Source organism: Polypterus senegalus, chromosome 8 (genome assembly GCF_016835505.1).
Source record: "Polypterus senegalus isolate Bchr_013 chromosome 8, ASM1683550v1, whole genome shotgun sequence".
NCBI classification, from domain to species: domain Eukaryota; kingdom Metazoa; phylum Chordata; class Cladistia; order Polypteriformes; family Polypteridae; genus Polypterus; species Polypterus senegalus.
This window is the reverse complement of record NC_053161.1, coordinates 188,216,381-188,237,535: the sequence shown is the minus strand read 5'-3', so window position 1 is coordinate 188,237,535 and position 21,155 is coordinate 188,216,381. Positions and strand designations below refer to the sequence as shown.

Genomic DNA, 21,155 nt, shown 5'->3' with positions numbered 1-21,155 from the left:
ATTTATCCGAGTCTATCATCCGTAGACTTCACCCATCTGCTCAAAATTTTCTCTACCAAAGTTAAACATAACAGCTTTAGTGCATCCACACTCTTTCAAAACACTGAGAACTGTATTATATTATGGACACTTGGCCCTAGTGGTCCAATAACCTCTACCCCCTCAATTCTGTCCCAATTTTTACAAAATACTAAATCTAGACAGGCTATATTGGATGGTGCTTTAACATGATGTATTAAAAAAAAACTGTCACAGATTACATCTAAAGAGTCCTGCTCTTGTGGTCCGCTATTTGTAAGGTTATACTAGTTAATATTGGGTAGTTAAAGCCCCACACGATTAGTATATCCCCCTGTAAACTTGCCTTTTTAAATATTACAAAAAGATGTGAATTAAAAATACTGACAGCTTTTCCATATGCTTCCCAGATGAAGCCAGATGTATTTTCTAAAATGGGGCTCATCATCCAACTGAACAGAAATTGCGTTTAAATTCTGTTTGACATAAACAGCAACCCCACCTCCTGTTCTGTTCTGTTTATCCTACCTAATAAATTTGTATCCCTTGTCACACACGTGAGCATGGGAGGCAGCTAAAGGGCTTAAATAAGGGAAAAGTGTACGGACTCTTTTTTTCCCTTTCCTGCAGACCATTCACGGGAGATTCCACCTAGCCCTGTTGATGTTACATCCGGGCTCGAGCGTATGGCTGAAGACCCTTATGAGTCTTCCCCTTTAAAAGCCTCTACCTTTTCCCTATTCCCTTAGTTCTGTTTTGGACTCGGTTTTCTGCACATCAGTGGTGTATAACTTTTTGCGACTTTGTAGCCAGGATACCAATTATACGGGTGGCTTCCCCAAACCTTACTATGACTTGTGGTCAAGTTTGTGCCACCCTCTATGTTGTACTCATCTCCATCTTTTTTTATTTAGCAAGGTTGTCTGTTATTGGTATAATATTGTAATTTTGCTCCACTACATACAACTCCAATTCACTTGTTTTATTTGTAGTACTTGTAGCATTAAGGCAAGCTATTTTTACTTGTTTTACTTTTACATTTAAGCATTGTGTTAAAATTTACATTACTATGCATTTTTATTTTTACATTTTTGCTTGCTCCTCTATGTATAGTTCTAAACCTGGTCTGTCCTAAACTCCCTGCAGCAACCTCCCACTATTCCCTTATTTTAACAATCTTCGTCTAACCTACTCATATGCCTCATTGGTGCCCTTCCGGTTCAGATGTAACCTGTCACATCAGAACATGTCCTATCTATTCCAAATGGAGTCCCAATATCCCATAAACCTATAAAATGTTATTTTTCACAAAGATTTGAGCCACACATTGAGACTTATAATCTCCTCAATCGTATCTGGACTGGTGTATAGCACAGACTAACTTCTCAGTTCTGCTGCTTAGCTTCCTAGCTCTTTGAATTTGGATTGCAGAGCTGACAGACTACCCTTATGTATGTCATTTGTTCCAACTTGAACAATGACAAATGGATCCACCCCCGCTCTGGCCAAAAGCATATCCAGCTCTGCACCAGGAAATTAATACATCATGTGAGTCTCTGTTTCTCTGGAGCAAAACATGCACTTCAATCCACCTAATGGTTGAGTCTGCACCTATCACTACCTCTCTGTTTCTGGGGCTCCTCATTCCTGCCTAACATCTTAGAATCTTCAGAGACACCGAAAAGGTCTGCAAGGTCATAAAAATGGTTTGATACTCCCAGTTCTGGGTTGATGCACTCGCACAATGGGCACTCTTTGCATTATGACTGTGACCCTCCTATCTCTATCTCTCTGGTCTGCAGTTTCCCCCCTGCATCACCTTAGGGGGAGCACGCTATCTCTCTTAAGGACACCTGGGCCAGATCTGCCAATTCTCTACTACAACACAGGCCAGCCAAATCCTCCTCCAGTTCAATAACCCTGAGCTTCAGGTGCTGGATCAGCTGGCATCTCCTACAACTTTAGCCCTCATAGAAAACAACTAGCTCCTCTAACCCATTCACAAAAAATGTCCAACGTCCAACAGGATTTTCATTGCACTGGCTTCATTATACAGTTGATTTTGGATTACTAAAACAGATTGCTTTATTTGTCTGTCAACTTAACTGCTTAGTATTTTTTAAATAAAAATTTACCAAGCTTAGCTTTGTAATTTCTACATTGACTTCAAAACTGGGAAATAACAGTTCACTTAACACTAGAATTACAAGAGCCTACAAAAAAAACTCGTAATTCCGTCCCACCTTAAATCGCTTCTTAAATCCCTTCACACCTCTCCGCCAGCGTCCTTTGTCCTCTAAATGTGCTGATAAAGAGAAGCTAGGAGCAGCCGGCTAATCCATCCCCCCACCAATTTAGAACGTGCACGAACTTCTCTCGGCTCATGCCTTGATTGAGTATCTGGGAGTGAAGTGGAGTTTTAGAGTGGAAATCATAGATCGTTATTTGGAACACAAACATTTCATGTCTGTTCCGTTTCTACAGTAATCTCTGTCAACAAATTGTTAAAACAGAAACGTTTTTTATATTCTAGTAGTAGATGACAAAATGTAGGCATAAACTATATAATGTATGAAGCCTGAAGTCCAAATAACAAAGAAACATTTTCACAAAATGTTCAAATATAACACAATTGCACTTTTATTCAAAAATATAACTGCAGGAACAAAAAGCCGCCTTAACATGCGACATTGACAGCCGTTTATCATAACTTTCTCCGTGGTGCAATAGAATCAGTTCCCTCCTGGGAATCAAAAGGTCGCGAGTTTGAACCTGCACCACTCTGTTTTGAGAAGTAAACTGCTCTTAGTCTTACTATTTTAGAATAAAAGCATACATTTGATTTCAGTCTGTAACAGCCGGTGCAATTTATGATCCTTGTAAAGGTTAGCTTTGTTTTTGTTTTTTTTTAATTCACTTTTCATTCTCTCAGTCGCGTTCAGAATCAAGCCATACAACCCCATCTGACACGGCTGTTTTCACATAAAGACGCGCTATAGCTCTGCAGTGTACCACGATGCATACTAAAGCCACCTCAACTGGGTTCTGACACACAAACGCTGGTGAAGCTGCCTTCTTCGTATCTCACCGTCACTTGATTTTCTTTTTATTCAGTTTTATTGAGTGTTCCTGCCAGTCCCCGCATGTTGCTGTATGCTGTTTCTTTTGTACTCCAGGACATGCAGAGGAGAGAATGGTAAAGAGTCATAACTTCGGCGCTATATGCAATCATCAGACACGCCCCATCTGCCCGTGTCGCTCAAACACAGGAACATATGTTGGTTTCAAAGTATAACAAAACAAGTGCACTTTTATTCAAGTGCACTTTTTCCATTGCCTTTTCAATGTACACACTTCTCTCTATGCTGTGGTTTCTATTACACACCTGAAAGAAAGTGACAATATATGTGAAAATATCATCGCACTAATGCAATATTATTTGAAAACGAACAGCGTCAGATCGGGTGTGAATTTATACAGGAAATGGAAATTCTCTGATGCGGGACCTTCCCCCAGGGAAGAAAGTACAGTGTCGGGTGCTCATTCAGTGTAATAGAAACCATAGCACAGAGAGGTGTGTACACGGCAACAAGTACACGTGTCGTAAATGTAGGAAGGACGGTCCTTGGGTGTGTGGGAACTGTTAATATTTGAATGTGATGATTTTATATAGCACGGAATGAAAATCTGCACTTCTTAGCATTGCACCATGCAAGCTGTCGTACTGTAACTTGCTGTCTTTTATCTTCGGTTATAAAGGTAGTCTTGAATAAAAGTGCACTTGTTTTGTTCGCGAAATGAAGTGTCTGCGTGCACTTTTCGTGGCATTACACATGTATTTTTTGAGCATGCCCGTTTGAGCAGTATAAAAAGTATTGAAAAGTATAACAAAACAACGGGCAGATGGGGAGTGTCTAATGATTGCATATAGCGCCGAAATTACTGCTCTTTACCATTCTCTCCTCTGCATGTCCTGGAGTACAAAAGAAACAGCATACAGCGACATGCGGGGACTGGCACTCAATAAAACTGAATAAAATGAAAATCAAGTGACGGTGAGATACGAAGAAGGCAGCTTCGCCAGCATCTTTGTGTCATAACCCTTTTTAGGGTGGGCTTTAGTATGCATCGTGGTACACTGCAGAGCTATAGCGCGTCTTTAGTGAAAACAGCCGTGTCAGATGGGGTTGTATGGATTGATTCTGAACGCGACTGAGCGAATGAAAAGTGAATTAAAAAAAAATGCTAACCTTTACAAGTATCATAAATTGCACCGGCTGTTACAGACTGAAATCAAATGTATGCTTTTATTCTAAAATAGTAAGACTAAGAGCAGTTTACTTCTCAAAATGGAGTGGGGCAGGTTCAAACTCGCAACCTTTTGATTCCAAGGCGAGAACTGATTCTATTGCACCACGGAGGCAGTTATAATAAACAACTGTCAATGTCGCATGTTAAGGCGGCTTTTTGTTTCTGCAGTTATATTTTTGAATAAAAGTGCAATTGTGTTATATTTGAACATTTTGTGAAAATGTTTCTTTGTTATTTGGACTTCTGGCTTCATACATTATATAGTTTATGCCTACATTTTGTCATCTACTACTAGAATATAAAAAACGTTTCTGTTTTAACAATGTGTTGACACAGATTACTGTAGAAACGGAACAGACATGAAATGCGTGTGTTCCAAATAACGATCTATTATTTCCACTCTACAACTCTTCTTCACTTCCAGATACTCAATCAAGGCATGAGCTGAGAGAAGTTCGTGCACGGTCTAAATTGGTGGGGGGATGGAATAGCCGGCTGCACCGAGCTTCTCTTTATCAGCACATTTAGAAGACAAAGGACGCTGGCGGAGAGGTGTGAAGGGATTTAAGAAGCAATTTAAGGTGGGACGGAATTACAAGTTTTTTCGTAGGCTCTGGTAATTCTAGTGTTAATTAGGGTATGAGTCCAATTAAAAAAAGAATTTGGTTGAATAAATACCTGTGGCCAAAGTGGATCCTTAAGGCTAAGTTTAGGAACCACGGCACTAGAGAATTGAAGCCCTAATATGTCACTAAAGAAGGCCATAAGGCGAGGTCTGGCAAGGTCTTCATTGCAATATGTGAAGTGTCACTGTGACCAGTAAAGAGGGACCCAATTTAAAGGCTCTGCTCAAACTCCTTAGTAAAGTGCCCTGGTGCTTGGGGCATAGAAACACAAGTGTCAGAACCTCACACTTTATTATGTGCCCTTCTGCTCTTCTCATTGTTGTAACTTGTTGTCTCCTTGTGAACTGTTGAACTCCTTTAAGAATGGACTCATCAAACCTACAGTGAGGTATACAAGGCCGAGGTTAAATCAGTGTTATTCATTGATGACTTCATTTAAACAAGGACATTGAAACTATATAAATACTCAAAATGAAGGAGCTGATATGAAACAAAGAAGGTGACAGATGGAAAGCCAAAAATAACCAGTACCTACAAGTATCAGTAAGACTGAGGTGAGGTCACTAAACAAGACAATCTGCAAAGTGAGGAACAAAATCCCATCACAGATAAAGCAGGCCACTTGTTCCATGAAGAAGGACCAGACATCATGTGGAACACTGGTGATATGTCCAGCTCTAATTGTAGGCAGCCCTGTGACCCATCTTGTGGTATCAGTCATGGTGTCACTTGACTGATTATCATATTTAATGGCTTCTTTAGGAGGTGTTTATTGAGTTTTATTTTTGTAAAAGAAGGCACCTGTGACTGTAATGGTTCTAAATGTTTATCATGATGTTGTGTTTAAATGACTACTTAAGTGGTCTGATTAATTGGCTGATTTAAACAGTTTTATTAAACATATCTAAACATTATTATTCATTTATTGTCTTGTTTTCATAGCATTCATGTCTGTGACCACCATGACCCTGCCCTTTGTCCATTTTCTTGCTATGCTGATCTTCTCATCACATCACAGCTAGTAGCAATGCTGACCTCTCAGCAGATAAATTTCCAACTTAATTAAATCTTTTCTTTGTTCAAGCAGATCATACATAGTGCCATCTAACTCAGCACAAACCTCCAGGTCACATGCTGATCCTGAGTCAGGTGATCTAATAACTGACCACTGTAGTAATATTTAAAAATAATTTATTAGACGAGCAGTTATTGGAGGACTCCAACTTCACCAGACACTTGGCTCCAACTGAGATGAGTCTTACTCTGCTGCTGTGATAAGGGGAATAGCTGATAGCAAAGTAACACACCCACATGACACATAACAGTGACATCATTCCAGTAGGATGGGGCTTAGAAGAGTTAATGAGTTCAAGACACAGTGTATCCTGAAACACAGAACTTGAAATAAGGTCCACTGTGTTTAGAAACAAGCTCATCATGGTTTTATTACTTACTTGACTTGTCTGCAGCAGATGAGTCCCAGCATGAGTCTCCTGATGCACTCTGAGGTAAGCTGTGTCTTAAACAGTTTGAGCTCCTCAACCTCTCCACAGCAGCTAATGATGGAACCCAGCACAGCACAGTCCAGAGGAGATAAGGTCGTCTCACTAAAATCCATCTTTAAATCCTTCCCAATGGCGTCTCTGATTAATCTCTTATTCTGAGTCTCATAGAGCCACTGACACACTCGCAGAGCTTCACTTTTATCTCCTCTCCATAGTGCCTGTTCAGCTTTTTGCTTCACCCACTCCAGTATTCGCTTTGCTGTTTTCCTCTTAAACTCCCCCAGGATTCCACCCAGTGTTTTAAATACAGAAGGCCTGGCAAGTCCTGCCAGGAATCGAGTGAGAATCTCAAACCGGCCATCTTTACACGATTCCAGCTTCACAAGCATGTCCTCAACACCTCCTGATGGATCGAGGTAGAAGAAGCAGGCAGCCATGAACTCCTGTATGGTGAGGTGGTAGAATGTGTAGGTTGTGTGCTCCAGAGTGCTTTCTCTCTGAAGGATTTCTTTGAGGAACCCTGAGAGGAATGGAGAGGACAGGACTGGTCGTAAACCAAATGTGGACATCTCTTGATTTTCATAAAACACAAGACTTCTGTTGACTACCCCATGATAAGCCATCTTTCCTAGTTTGACCAGAAAATCCCGAGGATCTTCAGCTTCTCGTTTGTGATTGGTGAGAATGTTGTAAAGGAATATCACAAACAGCTCAGTGATGGTCCTGGGAGCAGCTCCTCGCTCTTCTTCAGGTGTCATGAAGTGGCTCTTCAGCACAGAGCAGATAATCCAGCAGTACGAGGGGTTGAAGCACATGGTGTACAGGATGGCGTTCTCCTCCACATACTGAAAAGCCTCAGTGCTCTGATCAGCATCACCAAAGAACTTCTGAAAATACATCAGCCTTTGTTCAGGGAAGAACCCCAGGATCTCTGCAAATCGATCAACTCTCTCCATGGCCAGGGCTTCCAGCGTTGTTGGTCTACTTGTGATCAAAACTGTACAGCCATCCATTAATGTCCTTCTGACCAGGCTGGTGAACAGGATGTGCACAGGAACGTAGCCCTCCTCTGGGTTTGAGCAGAGCTTACTCTGTGTAAAGTCCAGTTTGTGTTTGTACTCATCCAGCCCATCAAATATAAAGAGGAGAGATTCAGGTTTCTTCAGGATTTCTCTCAGTCTTGGGTCATTGAGATATTTATAGTGCCTTACAATCAGCCTGGTCAGAGGCATCTGTGGCTCTGTCTCCGTGTCTAGTAGGTTGAGCTCCCTGAACTTAAACAGGAACACAAATGCAAACCTCTGGTACTGACTGCCTCTGGCCCAGTCAAACATAATCTTCTGGACCATGGTGGTCTTCCCAATTCCTGCCACCCCACTGACCACCACAATGTGAGGGTGTGTCTCACTTCTTGCACTTTTTCTAAAAAGCTGCTCAGTCCAGATTCGCTCACATTTCACTTTTGTCTTCTCCTCCACCAGCTCTGCATGTGTTCTCCCCGTCTTCTCAAGTTCATGGAGCCTCTCACTGTAGGTTCTTTTGTACTGTTTGATGACCATCAGATCTGTGTATCGAGTCTCAAAGCCCATAACTCTGGTGTGTGGATCTTCAAGAGAAGCCTGATCCTCCAAAGTTTTTGTGGATTCAAACACACCACCTCTGTGTGTCTCATGGAGGCCTGAAAGTCACAAACAGAACAAGTGAGGAAAACTGAGGATCAGAAAAATGTACAAACTGCTGAACAGAGACAGGAGAACAGTGGGTTACCTTTAATATGAGTGGGAATGTGAACACTGGACTGAATGTCATTCAAGAGGTCCAGTCCTGCAAAGGAAGGAAGAGATTCACATTATGAAATTGTCACTTACTCAAAAACAAAGACTATAGACATTTTGTAAAATGTAATTCTGGGTTTATTTTGTGTCTAAATGTGACAGATTTGCATCAACATGCCACTCTCTGTGGCCAAACATTGAATAAGGAAGGGGCAGCACATCAGGAATGTGCTTGTTCAGGTGGAAAAGTCCTAGGAAATCAACAAATACAAATAAAGTCACACCATGGACATTTCAGGTGACACTGTCACCATTGACTATGCAAGGAAGAACTAATTCAACAAGGTTGGACAATAAAGCAGTTTACAGCAGCTTAGCAGAAATTCAAGTAACTATTATCACATGGGACATCATGATGTCCAGCCAGTCCTCAGAGGAACTCTCATGGTCTTACTCAACAGAAAAATAATGTGCGGAGCTATGAAGAAGTGTGTCCTAACTAGGGACAGGCAGGATGGCATAGGTGTGATCCTGAAATGGATGATAGTGGGAAATGGACATTCCAGAAGAAGGAAAGAAAAAAGCTGTACTGGAATATCTGAAAAAGAAAATACAGAAGCATATCTGAGGTAAAGCCAGGGACAAGGAGGACAATGAAGTCTGTGACAAAAAGGCGGAGTGGTGGTTTTGATGCTAAGGATCTGCGTTGGTATCCAGAAGGGTGTCGGTTCAAATCCCTGTCACTGCCAAAAGAGATCCTACTCTGCTGGGCCCATGAGCAAGACCCTTAACCTGTAATTGCTCTAGGGGCGCTGTACAATGGACTAAAGACTAACAAATTCCTAATACAAGAAATTGTATAAGGCGAAATAAAGAAAAAAAAAAAAGTGTCTGAAAGGACATTGAAGTAATGGGGCAGAAAATAACTAGCGAGTGAAATGGGATGGCCACTACTAAACAGCTGGAACACATCACTTCACAAATAGCTACCGGATGGCTTCTTATGCCTGTTGTTGACCTGAAAAAATGAAAAGAAGCTGGAGGAAGATCTGGAGGATCTCGATGTAAAAGAGGTATCCGTGTGTTAGTGAGGGGGCCGGTCCTGTTTGTGTTGGGGACACTGCAAGTGTATTATTTTGTATTGTGTTGTGTTCCTTTCTCTGTTTCTATTCACTGTTTGTCTGGACATTCAAGGTTTCCTTCTGACTCCATTAACTCACCTCCCTCTGTCACCTCCTTCAGGATTCTTGGCAGGTTAGGTGATGGAAATCTCACAAGTTCTTCAGCTAGCGCCTCCCACAGGCTGATCAGCACCACTCTGTTTTTCTTCATCATGTCAACTGATGAAGGACTCCACACCTTGTGTCCCCTCATTGTCTCCTTTGGTTTCGAATTTCTAGAAGACAAGAAAAAAACACAACTTAGAGATGAACAATGGGGAGGTGACTATTACGTCTGACATGATGTGCTCTCACTAACACTAAGTTCTGTCTTAGGGGGTCAGCTCAGCCCATTTCCAGGACTGGCATACAATTGCCTCATCTCTCTCTCTCTCTTTCTGTTCTATTTTTCATGTCTGATTCTCTTCTCCTACCTTGGCCTCATTGTTGGTGAGGATTTTCTTGGTAACCAGGTTCTGAAGGACACTTCTAATGTCATACTCAATCACATAGGCCAGGTAGGGCTTGTAGTACTCGGTGAGCTTAAGGAGATCCTCATGATTGAATGTTTTAATAACTTCAGAAAACTTCTGTGTCAAACCTGAGAAAGAAAAATTGTTATTAAGCTATAATATTATATGTATTAATGTACTAATAATCAATACGCTATTGTTTAAACTGCCTCTTTATAATACATGTAAGCTAAAAGGCAACTTGCAACATTTGTAGAAAATTGCTGACTTTTAGTCTGATCTAAAAAGAAGATTATTGATCTGTTAGGAAAATGTCTGCATGTTTTGTCTAATCAGCAGCAAACAGGTACTTTCACTTCTGTTTTACTTATTTTGAACAAAATGTTGTCACCCTTGGGCATAGTACTGAAACCCCCCAAACTACTGTATAATCTTATCTCATGCTAAGCTTGACTCTGAAGATATGTTATAAAAGGGGAACTCACCCCCCGCAATGGGGGCTCTTTGCTTAAGTGACTGTCACTGACATAGCTGACAGACGCTGCAGGAGTCTCTCTGCTAACTAAAAATTAATAAAGAAACTTTTATATTTTTCAATCAATCAATCAACATTTATTTATATAGCACATATTCATACAAACAAATGTAGCTCAAAGTGCTTTACAAAATGAATAGAAAAATAGAAGACACAATAAAAGATAAACATAAGTCAACATTAATTAACATAGAATAAGAGTAAGGTCCGATGGCCAGGGTGGACAGAAAAACAAAAAACTCCAAAGGCTGGAGAAAAAAGAAAATCTGTAGGGTTCCAGACCAAGAGACCGCCTAGTCCCTCTGGGCAATCTACCTAACATAAGTCAAACAGTCCTCTTTGTATTTAGGGTTTTCATGGAAGGACCTGATGATGATGGTCACGTAGACTTCTGGCTTTCAGTCCATCAATGTTGGTGCATCATGATGCTTTGAGTAGGTGGTGGTGGCGCAGGAAAAAGAAACAGAAGAGAGAGTAGGGGTCAGTACCGATTTTAGAGCCACCATGAATAGTTATTTTGAGGAAATTGAACATACAGAGTATCAGTATTAAGTTAAAGTGAAGTTATAAAAAGGCCATGTTATTTTTCTTCTGATCAGTGTCGGTGTGCTGCTTCCCTCGAACCTTCGACCCCAAACCTAAAGGGAGATAGGAAGAGATGGCATAGGAGAGATGAAGGAAATCTGGAGACTGAGAGTGACAGATCACTCAGACATGGCCAACTACTGCCAAGTGCATAAAACACAATCTTCACTCCACAGTGACTTCTGCTGAATAATATATGGATAGATGGAGTGTCTTGGCTAACACCCCAATATTTATTCTTTGGACATGTGTTGTACGTTATTTGGCCTCAAAAGCTTTCTGAGAAAATGCTTTTAAATTAAAACCGGAAAGTCGGAAAGCCATTTGTCATTTATTTTACTAGCGCCATGTCTTTTGTCTTTGTAACCTTCTACATCTAATCAGTCTTTATTTCTTCCAGGTACTCTGAGTCTACCTGGTTAGTGTTGGTTAGAAGGAGTGGAGATTAGATGGAGTGTCCAATCATTGGTGGGCCTTACTCATGTCTGAACAAACTGTACAAAGTCTCTCCTCAGCCACAGAGACATAAAATATGTTAAAAAGTAGGGAAACATTTGCAAAAGCATCATAAAACTAAGTACTTAGTTAACTTCATCTTATTACTGTTCAGTAAGTAATGATGTTTTCTCCATGTTCTTCTTAACCAAAATAGGACATAAACTTGTTTGTAAATTAAGGACCTATCTGACTTATTATCGTTATTCACAAAGGGCTTCTTTATTTGGGGTCTTGTCTACCATTTTTTTACAAAAGTCAAAGGTCACTTATTAAGATAAAAGGAAATGAACTGACGTTGTGGCAGCCGTGCCTGGCCGGGACGCCCCTGTAGCATATCTTCTGGAGGAGCAAGGAGGGGAGACCCAATACCTCCCCCTGGATGCTAGATGGCAGGCTCCCTGGGTTGCAGTGGTGCCACGGACCTCCGCAGGGCTTCATGGGGGTTGGAGTCTGATGCAGCCCTGTTGGGTTCCATAGGCGCCGCCAGGGGGTGCTGTAGCAGTATATGCTGGGCCCTTCTGGGCAGCAATTTCACCACACCCAAAAGTGCAGACGGGTGTTGTCAACCAAGCACCTGGAGCACCTCCAGGTGCCTGATAAAAGGAGCCAGTGACCACCACTCAGGAGCCGGAGTCGGGTGGAGAAGGATGAGGTTGCCTGGGAGGAGTGGAGGAAGAAGAAGAGTGTGCTTTGTTGTGTGTTAGTGTTTCATTTGTGCACCTGGGACTGTGTTGTGGCTGGGGGACATGGAGAACATGTGCCCTCTGCCTGAAGAAAAAATAAAATCAAGTTATTGATTTTACACGTGCCTCTGTGTCCATCTGTGTCAAGTCAGGTGCCTATATAGCACCTTTGTTACAACGTCCTGATCAGGACAGTACTGTTGGAAATCTTAATTCTGAAGCTTTGTGAAATCCAAAGAGACAGTAAAAGGAAGAGTTGAATAGTGGTCTGCTGGAACCATGAAGGAGCAGGGCTAAATACTGTGCCACCACATGGGCCTTTCCTTCATTAACATACATGCAACTACATGGCTTCACTTTGAGCTGTTAAGCATTATCATGTGTTTTCTAAAATGATTTAATGCAAATGTGTAAAGGCCTGTGTATAATTCTACACTGAAAACACATTACTTGTTCAAGTGGGAATATGGTGGAGTGTCTGAAAGCCATTCCTTATGGTGGGGACTATGTTATGTTTCAGCCAGGGTCCTTTTCCTTGCTTGTGTTTAGATTCCTTTTTATATTTTTTTTTGTTCATGTCAATCAACAAAATAAATAACTAGGAAGCTCCATATTATTTATGTTTATCTTTATACATTGGTTTTGTCATTTGGTGTGGACAGCAAAGAAAGAGTTTCATGGTACTTTACCATCTTGTGTGACTTTACTGTCAGGTAATTAAAAATGTAAACAACGAAAAATAATCAAAACAGTAATTACTAGGGTCTTGTGTTGCCAAAATTCTGGTTCATAACTGTTAAAGTACCTGGAGAGAAACTCACATAAATAGCAGAAGAATGAGGAAAATTCTCACAGAGTCCTGTTGTAAGAAGGCACTACTGCCACAGTGAAATGGGTGTGAAGAATCCAGGATAAGCCACAAAGCAGGCCAGACCCCCACTACATGGACCTCACCCTAAGGCAGTCAGTCCCCAACTACTACCTGCGAGCTTCAGCCAACTATGGCCTAAAATGGGCAACTGGATTTAAAAGTTTGGAAATGGCAAGAGAGACCCTGATGTTTCAAAAGTGTCACACAACAACTCTGGCCTTTAAAGACAATCCAAACATAAATCATAATAATCAATATATCATTATATAACAACATTTAAAAATGAAGGAAAAATGTTTAAAAGAGCAAAAATGGATTTGCCTAAAAGGTAATCTGAGGTGGACAAGTCCCAAAAACACTAGTCAAAAATCAGAGTCCAAGAATAGAAGCAAAAATCCAAAAACCAATATGTGAAAAGAAAGCAGAAACTTATTAAAAGTAGTAAGAACTAAGGGGGTGTTGATTTGTTTTCTATCCTATTTTTTGTAAAAATCGATCTATTTGTATGGAATGATTACAACAAAATCAATAAAACTGAAAACAAAAAAGTAGTAAGAACTAAACTCCAAACAACATTCACTAACTACCTGAGGTAAGCCATCTCATGCACCACAATTTGAAGGTGTGACGTCTTGGTGGCCCCATCTGTTTGGGTAACATTAGAACAATCTAGACGAGAACAGGCCATTCAGCCCAACAAAGCTCGCCAGTCCTATCCACTTGTTTCCTCCAAGAAAACATCAAGTCGAGTTTTGAAAGTCCCTAACGTCTTACTGTCTACCACACTACTTGGTAACTTATTCCAAGTGTCTATCGTTCTTTGTGTAAAGAAAAACTTCCTAATGTTTGTGCGAAATTTACCCTTTACAAGTTTCCAACTGTGTCCCCGTGTTCTTGATGAACTCATTTTAAAATACAAGTCTCGATCCACTGTACTAATTACCTTCATAATTTTAAACACTTCAATCATGTCACCTCTCAATCTTCTTTTGCTTAAACTGTAAAGGCTCAGCTCTTTTAATCTTTTCTCATAATTCAACCCCTGTAGACCTGGAATCAGCCTAGTCGCTCTTCTCTGGACCTTTTCTAGTGCTGCTATGTCATTTTTGTAGCCTGGAGACCAAAACTGCACACAGTACTCAAGATGAGGCCTCACCAGTGCATTATAAAGGTTGAGCATAACCTCCTTGGACTTGTACTCCACAGATCGTGCTATATAACCTAACATTCTGTTAGCCTTCTTAATGGCTTCTGAACACTGTTGGAAGTTGATAGCTTAGAGTCCACTATGACTCCTAAATCCTTCTCATAAGGTGTACTCTCGATTTTCGACGCCCATTGTGTATTCAAACCTAATATTTTTACTTCCTATGTGTAATACTTTACATTTACTGACATTAAATTTCATCTGCCACAAATCTGCCCAAGCCTGTATGCTATCCAAGTCCTTCTGTAATGATATAACGGATTCCAAATTATCTGCTAATCCACCTATCTTGGTATCATCTGCAAACTTAACCAGCTTGTTACTTATATTCCTATCTAAATCATTTATATATATTAAAAATAGCAGCGGCCCTAGCACTGACCCCTGTGGAACACCACTCTTAACATCGCCAGTTCTGATGAGGTTCCTCGCACCATCACCCTCTGCTTCCTGTGTCTGAGCCAATTCTGCACCCATCTAAAAACATCACCCTGAATTCCCACTTCTTTTAACTTGATGCCCAACCTCTCATGTGGCACCTTATCAAATGCTTTCTGAAAGTCCAGATAAATAATATCATAAGCTCCACTTTGATCGTATCCTTTTGTTGCCTCCTCATAGAATTCCAACATGTTAGTAAAACACGACCTCCCTCTTCTGAACCCATGCTGACTGTTCAGAATAACTCCTGTCCTTGTCATGTGTTGCTCAATCTTATCCTTAATAATTCCTTCCATTAATTTTCCTGTGATGCTTGTTAAGCTTACTGGCCTATAGTTGCTTGGATCTGCCCTGTCACCCTTTTTATATAATGGGATGATATTTGCCATTTTCCAGTCCTTTGGAATCTCTCCAGTGCACAGTGACTTCCTAAAAATATGTGTCAAGGGTTTATATATGTACTCACTAGCCTCCTTAAGAACACGAGGATAAATATTATCTGGGCCTGGTGATTTGTTTGATTTCATCTTATTTAATCTGAGCAGCACTTCTCCCTCTACAATTTCCAAATCCCTCAGTACCTCCTTAGTAGTTGTGTTTACCTCTGGCAGGTTATCCACTTGCTCACTTGTAAACACCTCAGAAAAATGTAAGTTTAGGGCATCTGCTATTTCATTGTCTGTATCTTTTAATTCCCTTTACTATTCCTGATGAACTTGACCTCCTCCTTAACTGTTCTTTTACTACTAAAATACTGAAAGAATCTCTTGGGGTCTTCTTTCGCCTTATCTGCTATATTCCTCTCCAACTGTCTTTTAGCCTCTCTGATATCCTTCTTAATGGTTGCCCTCATTTTCTCATACGCTCTACGGTTCTCTTTGCAGTCATTAGTCTTATATGCCTTATACAGCAGTTTTTTCCTTTGCAACTTCTTTTTAAATCTTTATTAATCCATCGTGGAGTTTTTTAGTTTCCTATTACTTCCAAATTTAGGTATGTATCTGTCCTGCATTACATGTAAAACATTTTAAACCTGTTCCACTGCTCCTCGACTGTCTCCACATTTAAAAGCTTATCCCAGTCTATCCTACTTAGACTTTGTCGCATCTGCTCAAAATTAGCCCTACTAAAGTTCAACTTAACAATTTTAGTCTTTGCATCTGTACTCTTACAAAATACTGAGAATTGTATTACATTATGGTCACTTGACCCTAGTGGTTCAATCACCTCTACACCCTCAATTCTATCCTGATTATTACAGAATACTAAATCCAGACAGGCTTCACCCCTTGTTGGTGCTTTAACATGCTGTGTTAAAAACAGTCGCTGATTACTTCTAAAAACTCCTGCTCTTGTGCTCCTCCATCTGTAAGGTTATCCCAGTTAATATTTGGATAATTAAAGTCCCCATGACTATAATATCCCCTGTAAACTTGCCTTTTGATATTACTAAAAGATGTGTGTTGAAATTACTGTCTGAATTGGGTGGTCTATAACACACTCCTAAAATGAGACCTTTTCCCTAATGTTTTCCAGGTGAAGCCACATGTCCTCACTAAGATGGGGCTCATCATCCAACTGAAGATGACTTACATTTAATTCCTGTTTGGCATAAACAGCAACCCCACCTCCTTTTCTGTTCTGTCTATCCTTCCTAAAAATGTGTATCCCTCTATGTTACACTCATCCCCATCTTTGTTATTTAGCCAGGTTTCCGTTATTGCTATAATATCATAATTGTGCTCTGCTACATACAACTCCAACTCACTTACCTTATTTTTGATACTTCTAGCATTAAGGCAAGCTATTTTTAATGTGTTAATCCTTCTATCTTTACGTGTTTGCTTAAAATTTACATTACTATGCATTTTTATTTCTACACCATTGTTTGTTCTTCCATGTATAGATCTAAATCTGGCCTGTCCTAAACTCCCTGCCCCCATTCCCTAGTTTAAACAATCCTCGACTAGCCTACACATACGCCTCCCCAATACATTGGTGCCCCTCGGTTCAGATGTAACCGTCCACGGAACAGGTCCCATCTGTTCCAAAAGGAGTCCCAATGCCCCATAAACCTATACCCTTCTACCCTGCACCAAGATTTGAGCCACGCGTTAAGCCTTCTAATCTCCTCAATCTTACCTGGACTGGCGTGGCACAGGCAGAACTTGAGAAGACTACCTTGTCAGTTCTGCTCCTCAGCTTGGTACCTAACTCTTTGAATTTGGATCGCAGAACTGACAGACTACCCTTATGTATGTCATTTGTTCCAACGTGGACAATGACAACTGGATCCACCCCGCTCTGGCCAAGAGCCTATCCACCCTTCCAGGAGGTCTCCCACCTGTGCTCCCGGAAGGCAACACACCGTCGAGACTCTCTCTCTCTGGAGCACACCTGCGCTTCAATCCCCTAATGATTGAGTCCCCAACTATCACTACCTCTCTCTTTTGGGAACTGGTTTTGAGGTGGCCCGTTGGGGCTCCTCAACCCTGCCTACCACCTCAGAATTATCAGAGTCACCGTCCAGCTCCGCCAGGACATGATAACGTTAGACACTTCTAATTCTGGGGTTGATGTCCCCGGACAGTGTGCACCCTTTACCTTACGCCTTGTGACCGTGACCCACCTATTCCTACCTGTCTGGTCTGGAATCTCCTCCGCCACCTTAGGGGTGCACACTATCTCTAAAGGACACCTGGGCCAAGTCCGCCAATTCTCTATTACAACGCAGGTCAGCCAACTCCTCCTCCAGTTCAGCGACCCTGAGCTCGAGGTGCTGGATCAGCTGGCATCTCTTGCAGATGTAGCCCTCATAGACAACTGGCTCTTCCAAACCATCATCTAAAAAGTCCAACATCCAACAGGACTTGCATTGCACTGGCCTCATTATTAAAATTTGACTTGGGATTACTAAGCTGCCTTAACTATATATATTTTTTTTTTCTTAAAATTAAATTTCTTCTTCTTTCAGCTATCCTTAACTTAAATGGTAACACTAAGATCTGCTACAGATATTTGACACCTTTTCCCCTTAAGCTCCTGTACTGTTCTCCCTCTCAGCTGCCTGCTATTTGTCTTTCTATGAGGTTAACTTTACTTTTCTCTGTCTCTTCTAACTTTGCGCTCTTCTTACTTATAAGCTCTTCACTCGCACTGTTTGTATTCCCCCGTATTAATGAACCAATACGCTGTCGCCCACTTAACTGTTCTACCTCTGGACCGCTAAGGACTGTTTAATCTAAAATAAACAAATAAATCAAACTTTACTACCTTATTTGCTCTACTGCTCCTTGTGCCTGAACGGTGTCTTAACACAGGCCGCTTATCATCTAGGACAATGTGCTCTAAACAGATTAATAAAAGGTAGAGTTGTTTGGCCAGAGATACAGTAGACATGTTTGGCACAAACCAAAGACAGCATTCCAGGAGAAAAACCTCATGTCAGCTGTGAAGCATGGTGGTGAAAATGTTTGGGTTTCATGTTGTTTTCTTCCCTCAGGGCCTGGGCAGCTTTCAGTTTTTGAGACAACAATGAATTCTGCACCATATAAAAGTGTACTTGAGGAGAATTGAGCCATCAGTCCAAATGTTGAAGTTGAGCTAGAAATGGACCCTTCAACATGACAATGGTCTGACACACACTAGCAAATCCACCCATTAATGGCTCAAAAAGAGGGAAAGGAGGTTATGGACTAACTTAGTCAAAGCTCTGATCTGAATCCCATTGAAATGTTATGGAAGATTAGAAGTAAACTCTACATGCAAGAAAACCCTCAAAGATCTTGCAACTGAAGGAATTTTGCATGGAGGAGTCAATGCACTGGTGGGCAGTTATTCAAATCTCTGTTGAGATTTTTGCTGAATAAACACTTGAAAAGAGAGATTTTACTTGTGCTTTTATTCAAGTCCATCACCTTCATCTGTTGGCACTGTTTGCATGAAGATCTGCTGTTTCCTGTTTAAAATGTTGAATAAGTGTACACCATCAATGGGGTGTCCATACTTTTTCACATGACTGTAAGCCAGAGAATAAACCCTTGCTGAAATATAACACACCATGCTGACACTGAAACTCCATCTTCTGGAGCAGATCTTTGCTAAGCAGTGTGAAAACAAATTACATTCACTTCAACTAATGTTATATAAAGTACATCGACAGACAGTCCAGCAACCACAAGTGAAGTGAACTCCAATGTGCTCCCCAGATGTGAAGACATACAGAAGCTGAAACACAATGAGATTCCCAATCATCTCTGCATCCTTGCTGTTGTTGTAAAACCTCCTTCTGTCCAGTTCCAGTGGTGGAGGAGGAAGTACTCAAACAATTTACTTAAGTCAAAGTACAAATAAACAAAATAAGCAAACTCCAAAAATGTATAAGTACCCCATTGACCTTTCTTCTCAAGTAAATGTAAGAAAGTACTTGCTTGAAAATACACTTAAAGTATTAAAGTAACAGTAAAAGTTCTCCTTCACCAATGATAATTTAGCTCTAAATACAATGAATCCTGAATCAAACTGGTGCCACTTTCACTTTTGGCAGAGATATTTAATGCAGGCCTTCTTGAACTTTTAATTTGAGGACTCAAATTAGAAAATTGGTAGAGTACTGGGACCCAGAAGAGGATTATTGTCTTAGTGACAATGGAGTCATAAAGAGACAAATAATGATGGTCATAAAATAAAAAGTGAATGTTTTTATTTCCTTTCAAATATATTTTTCATGTGAATATTACTAAAAAAAAAGGAAAGTGAGAGACTAACATATTGTAAAAAACAATCCTGTCTTCATCCATATTCCAAATTTATTTATTTATTTATTTATTTATTTATTTATTTATTTATTTATTTATTTATTCAACAGTCTCATGGGGTAGTTGGAGCCTATCCCAGAAAGCATAATATGCAAGGCAGGAATGATAATAATAATAATAATAATAATAATAATAATAATAATAATAATAATAATAATAATAATAATAATAATACATTTTATTTATATAGTGTCTTTCCCATGCTCAGGGCACTTAAAGACTATAAGAAAGAACGGCAGGGTATACATTATATAGCATTGTACTAAACCAGATAAATAAATAAAGAAGATTAAGACAGTAAATTCAGAGAAAGCCTAACAGACAACACAATTGATGGTCTGCACACACACACTCAGGTTACATGAGCATCTTGACATGGAGGTAAACTGAGAGAAGGTTCATAAAGTCAAGTAGAGCTAAAAGCCTTCCTGAACAGATGAGTTTTGAGTTTTTTTTTAAAAGAATTCATGGAGTCAGCTGACCTGATTAATTTCGGTAGGTCATTCCAGAGTCTGGACACTCGCTATACAGCTGAAGGCCCTGCTGTCACCCATGGAGTGTAGATTAGTGTGGGGCACAACAAGATTATCAGAATCAGAGAACCTTAGTGGGTGGACAGGCACATAGTGATGAAGAAGGTCACTGATGTAGTTTGGCCTGAGGTTATTTAAGGCTTTGTAGGTTATTAGTAGGATTTTATATTCGATTCTGTAAGACACAGGGAGCCAGTGAAGACGGAGCAGGATGGGTGTGATGTGCTCGCTGCTGCTGGTTCGAGTGAGGACTCTTGCAGCCGAGTTTTGAATAAGCTGGAGTTGTGATATAAGATTAGAAGGGGCACCTGCTAGCAGCGAGTTACAATATTCTATGCGGTATGTGATAAAAGCAGGGACAAGATTCTCAGCATTACAAAAGGAGAGAATGGAGCGAACACGAGATATGTTATGGAGGTGAAAGTAAAAAAGTTTCTTTATGTGATTTATGTGGGTGGAGTAAGAAAGGGAGGAATCAAAAATGACACCAAGATTCTTTGCAGTAGAGGCAGGTCTGATGAGATCACCGCCAAGATGGACTGAGAAGGAGCTCATTTTATTAAGTTGCATTTTAGTCCCAATTTGCAGGAGTTCAGTTTTGTTGAAATTTAATTTTAAAGAGTTCTGCTCCATCCAGGTTTTAATTTCACTAAGGCAGGTTGTGAGCTGAGAAAGCTCTGATGAAGTTCCACATTTAACATTGAAGTAGAGATGAGTATCATCTGCATAAAAATGATAACCCAGTCCATGCATACGAATAATATGGCCAAGGGGAAGCATATAAATACAGAAGAGATGAGGGCCGAGGACAGAGCCCTGAGGAGCTCCTTGTGTGACTGCCGCTGAGCTGGATCTGCTGTTGCCTATCAGTCAGATAGGACTTGAACCACTGGAGGGCAGTACCAGAGATACCCAGCATGTTCTCCATTCTGGACAGTAGAATATCATGTCTGACCTGAGTGTCAAATGCTGCGCTGAGGTCTAACAGAATTAATATGCTGGTTTGTCCAGAGTCTGCTGCCACAAGCAAATCATTGGTTACCCGTAGCAGAGCAGTTTCCATCAGATTATTAGAGGTTAAGTAATTGGTGAGTTGGGAAGCTACAACACGCTCAAG

At 40.6% G+C, this 21,155-nt stretch overlaps 1 protein-coding gene across 1 annotated transcript in view; it reads right to left on the bottom strand.

The window, feature by feature from the left end:
* LOC120534772 (NACHT, LRR and PYD domains-containing protein 3-like) overlaps positions 1 to 21,155 on the bottom strand; it is a 139,032-nt gene that overhangs the window by 86,558 nt on the left and 31,319 nt on the right. Inside the window, exons 3-7 of the mRNA XM_039762352.1 lie at positions 9,830 to 9,996; positions 9,456 to 9,631; positions 8,228 to 8,284; positions 6,410 to 8,138; positions 5,122 to 5,333 (exon numbers count right to left, since the gene is read on the bottom strand). Of these exons, the coding sequence (XP_039618286.1) occupies positions 5,122 to 5,333; positions 6,410 to 8,138; positions 8,228 to 8,284; positions 9,456 to 9,631; positions 9,830 to 9,894 (2,239 nt within the window). The 5' untranslated portion in view covers positions 9,895 to 9,996. The remainder of the gene's footprint in view (positions 1 to 5,121; positions 5,334 to 6,409; positions 8,139 to 8,227; positions 8,285 to 9,455; positions 9,632 to 9,829; positions 9,997 to 21,155) is intronic.